At 59.0% G+C, this 3,873-nt stretch overlaps 1 protein-coding gene across 1 annotated transcript in view; it reads right to left on the bottom strand.

Annotated features, from left to right (window-relative positions):
* The window catches only part of RNF213 (ring finger protein 213), a 134,056-nt gene that overhangs the window by 53,380 nt on the left and 76,803 nt on the right, over positions 1–3,873 (bottom strand). The window contains exons 23-27 of the mRNA XM_015559756.1: positions 2,719–2,936; positions 1,791–1,931; positions 1,252–1,416; positions 531–668; positions 5–106 (exon numbers count right to left, since the gene is read on the bottom strand). Of these exons, the coding sequence (XP_015415242.1) occupies positions 5–106; positions 531–668; positions 1,252–1,416; positions 1,791–1,931; positions 2,719–2,936 (764 nt within the window). The remainder of the gene's footprint in view (positions 1–4; positions 107–530; positions 669–1,251; positions 1,417–1,790; positions 1,932–2,718; positions 2,937–3,873) is intronic.

Raw genomic sequence — 3,873 nt, 5'->3', positions numbered from 1 at the left:
CCACCTGCTGGGCCGTGTAGTAGTTGAGGTAAAAGTGCTCCGCTCGCTGCTGCGCCACGACTGCCTCCCACTGGTCCAAGAAGCGCTCCATCCGCCGGCACAGCGCCTCCACAGGTTCAGGAAGGCCTGCAGGAGCCTCTGCACGTTGCAGAACACCTGTCGCCAAGGGAAGCAGGAGGCGGGCCTCACCGGCTGCACCCAGACAGCGGCGGCGGCAGACCCTGAGCAGAGGGCTGGGGCCAGGACGGGGCCGAGCCCAGAGCCTGCCTTCGCACCCCCTCACAGAACCTCTTCCTCAGGCAACCGTGCAAAAAGTGCAAATGGCTCAGGGGTTGAGCATCAACCTAGGAACCAGGAGGTCCCGGTTCCATTCCTGGTCAGGGCACAGGCCCGGGTTGTGGGCTTGATCCCGTGTGGGGCGTGCAGGAGGCAGCCGATCAGTGATTCCCTCTCATCATGGGTGTTTCTATTTCTCACTCCCTCTCCCTTCCTCTCTGAAATCCATAAAAATATTAAAAAGTGAAACAAACCAGCGGCAGCGGGAAGTGCATGCGCACGGGCTCGGGCTGGCCGCAGTGCACCTGCACCTTCCAGGCGCGGAACAGGAAGCTCCCGGCCGAGTACAGGTTCAGGAAGGCCCGCACCTCTGCACGCACGTTGCAGAACACCTGTCGCCAAGGGAAGCAGGAGGCGGGCCTCACCGGCTGCACCCAGAGATTGATGGTGGCTTCACTTTCCTGTGCCGATGATGGCTCTCCTCAGAGGGGTAGGGTAAGAGTCTGTTACCAGAAAAGTGCCTAGAGTTTCACATGGAACCGGGCTCCCTACTATCTGACTGTCAAGGCTTGGCTAAAACAGTTGGTTTTAGGAGGTCCCGGTTCCATTCCTGGTCAGGGCACAGGCCCGGGTTGTGGGCTTGATCCCGTGTGGGGCGTGCAGGAGGCAGCCGATCAGTGATTCCCTCTCATCATGGGTGTTTCTATTTCTCACTCCCTCTCCCTTCCTCTCTGAAATCCATAAAAATATTAAAAAGTGAAACAAACGAACAACAGGGCCTGTCACGCCTGAGACGCCCCTCCGGGCCCTGAGCTTAGGTGACATGCACCCTGTAGACCCCTGGATTTCAGAGCAGAGCAATTCCTAGTGATCAAACCCAAACCCTCCGACGGTCCTGGGGACACTCGGCAGGGAGTCCCCCAGCCCCGACTGAGGAGCCGGACCTCAGGGCTGGCCGGAAGGAAGTGGACCCACCTCGGAGAACTCCTCCACGTCAGCACTGTTGTGGTCTTTCTTGCCCGACATGAGCATCAGCTTGTTCATCAGCTCCTTCAGCTCCTCCAGGGAGTAACTGCGCAGCTCCTGGCGGCCCTTGTGGCTCTCGGGGAGGAGTAAACGTAGAACCCCGTCTGGGGAGATCTGTGGGACGGGACGCGTTGGGGGGTGGTTTTCCGGAGAGAGAAGCCCACCCCTATTGAAGGCAGCGGGCTAGCCCTGTCTGGGGTCTGGGTGGTCAGGGGAAGTGGGCGTGTTCAGGGAGTAGGCGTGCCCATCGTGTGGGCATGGCCATGGTGTGGGCATGGTCAGAATGTGGGCGTGCAGGGTGATCGGGTGTCCAGGCGTGGGCGTGGCCATGGTGTGGGCGTGGTCAGAATGTGGGCGTGCCGGGTGATCGGGTGTCCAGGTGTGGGCGTGGTCATGGTGCGGGCGTGGCCATGGTGTGGGCCATGGAGTGGACCTGCCCAGGGAGTGGGCATGTCTGTGGTGTGGGCGTGCCGGGAGTGAGTCCTCACCTGCTGGCCCTCGGCGGGCGCCTGGATCACATAGGTGCCCCTGCTGTTGATGGCTCTGGCCAGTGTCAGGGACGAGCGCTCCACTGAGCCGTGGCTCTCCTTCACCGTCTTCAGCCACCCCAGGTTCCGGGCGGAGTCCCGCTGTGGGACGGGCGAGAAAGCAGCCATGGACCGCGTTCTTTCCCTTCTCAGGGCACGGTCACCCCACCCAGGCGTGGGGGCGCTTCCTGGTGCACAGCTCTGGCTGCCTCTCTCGGGGCACCTATTACGTGGGGTCACTGTCTCCCTGTGGCCCCACCTGTGCAGACGGGCCCCTGGGCCAGGTGGACAAAGGCATTGTCCTGCTGGACCCCCAGCTTGGGGGTGGGGTGCCAGCTCTAACAGGGCTGGGATGCTTCCATTCAAAACATATTTGGGGTCCCCGCGTCCAGCCAGAAGCATCGAGGGGAAACGACTTCAGAGGCCTTTTGTTCAGATGTGAGCCTCCAGCAGAGAAGGAACCTCCCTCCCATCTGCTCACTCCATTGCCCCCCAAGGGGGATGCAGCCGTCCCGGCCACGGCCACAGGTCTGCTCCGGAGGCCAGTTATGGAGAGGGGTCTCCTCAGACCCGGTGGGGACCTCTTTTCTGTCCAGGGCCATGTGGATATGATAACATCATTCGCATAATATAATTCACTTAATATCAATTTATGTTGCTATGAAAAAACTCCTAGATTTATTGAATTTTGAGTCCTGCCTGGGGCTGCCTAATAGAAATCCCTTGTATTTCCAAGCAGTTCTGTATCTGACTGTAACACAGGCGCTAGAGAAAGGTTTCCGTGTGTGAACAGACGCTCTGAGAGCATCGTCTTCAACACGTGGCGCGTGACGGTGCGCACGGCCGCGGCCCGAGTCCCGGGGAGCCGCACCCTGGGAACGAGACTCACCAGCTTACTGGGCAGGTGCGGGTCGCTGTCCAGCGCCTTCCACAGCTCCTTCAGGTGCCCCGCAAACGCCTGGAAACCTTGGCTCGTGTCCAGCTTGTAGAGCAGAGAGCTGTAGCCCTGGACGGCGTCGTGGAAGCAGGCCACGCGGTCCACGTCCATGTCATTCTCCCCCGCGAAGATGAACGCCAGGTCCACAAACACCTTCAGCTCGTTGACCCCTTGGGGCGAGAGGGGACAGGTGAGCTGGGTCCAGGCCGCGGTGACACGAGGCTCCCACGTGGACAACAGTCTTGCGAGGAGCTACGCATAGACATCCGGGGGGTTTCAGGGGTTGACCCGCGTCTGCTTTCTGCCAGAGTCCAGGCACCTCTCCACCTGCTCCTGATTGGATGCCGCAGACCAGGCCTGACCTCAGTAACGCGGGCAAGGTGCTGCCCAAGGCTGCGTGTGCCTGAGTCCATCTGATCCACGCCCCGTCACCACATTTTTTTAAAAAATTATTTAATTCTCGCCTGAGGATATGCGTTTTAAAATTCATTTTACAGAGAGAGGAAGGGAGAGTGGGAGGAACATCGATCGGTTGCCTCCCACATGTGCCCCAAAAGGGACTCGAACTCGCAACCTCGGTGTGCGCCCTGACGAGGAATTGGACCTGCAGCCTTTTGGTACACGGAACAATGCTCCAGCAAATTGAGCCCCACCAGCCAGGGCAGGGCAAGGTTTTTAAGAAAATGATCCCCCTTGCCCAGCCGGTGTGGCTCAGGGGTTAAATGTCGACCTATGAACCACGTGGTCACGGGTTCAATTCCCGGTCAGGGCACATGTCCAGGTTGCGGGCTTGATCCCCAGTGTGGGGTGTGCAGGAAGCAGTCGATCGATGATTCTCTCTCATCATTGATGTTTCTCTGTCTCTCTCTCCCTTCCTCTTTGAAATCAATAAAATTATATATAAAAAAAGGAAGAAAGTGAACCCCAGCTGTCCACAGCAAACATACGGCGTGGGGAGGACACAGCTTTTGCACCAGAGCATAAGAAATATCTGACAAAAACTCTACCAGCAACCACCCGCAGCACCAGAGCACATGCCCTAGCAGGGGTCCTCAAACTGCGGCCCGCGGGTCACAGGCGGCCCGCCGAAAACATTTATCCGTCCCG

Source organism: Myotis davidii, unplaced genomic scaffold (assembly GCF_000327345.1).
Source record: "Myotis davidii unplaced genomic scaffold, ASM32734v1 scaffold211, whole genome shotgun sequence".
Lineage (NCBI taxonomy): Eukaryota > Metazoa > Chordata > Mammalia > Chiroptera > Vespertilionidae > Myotis > Myotis davidii.
Note: the sequence above shows the minus strand (reverse complement) of the source record. Positions and strands in the feature narration are given on the sequence as shown.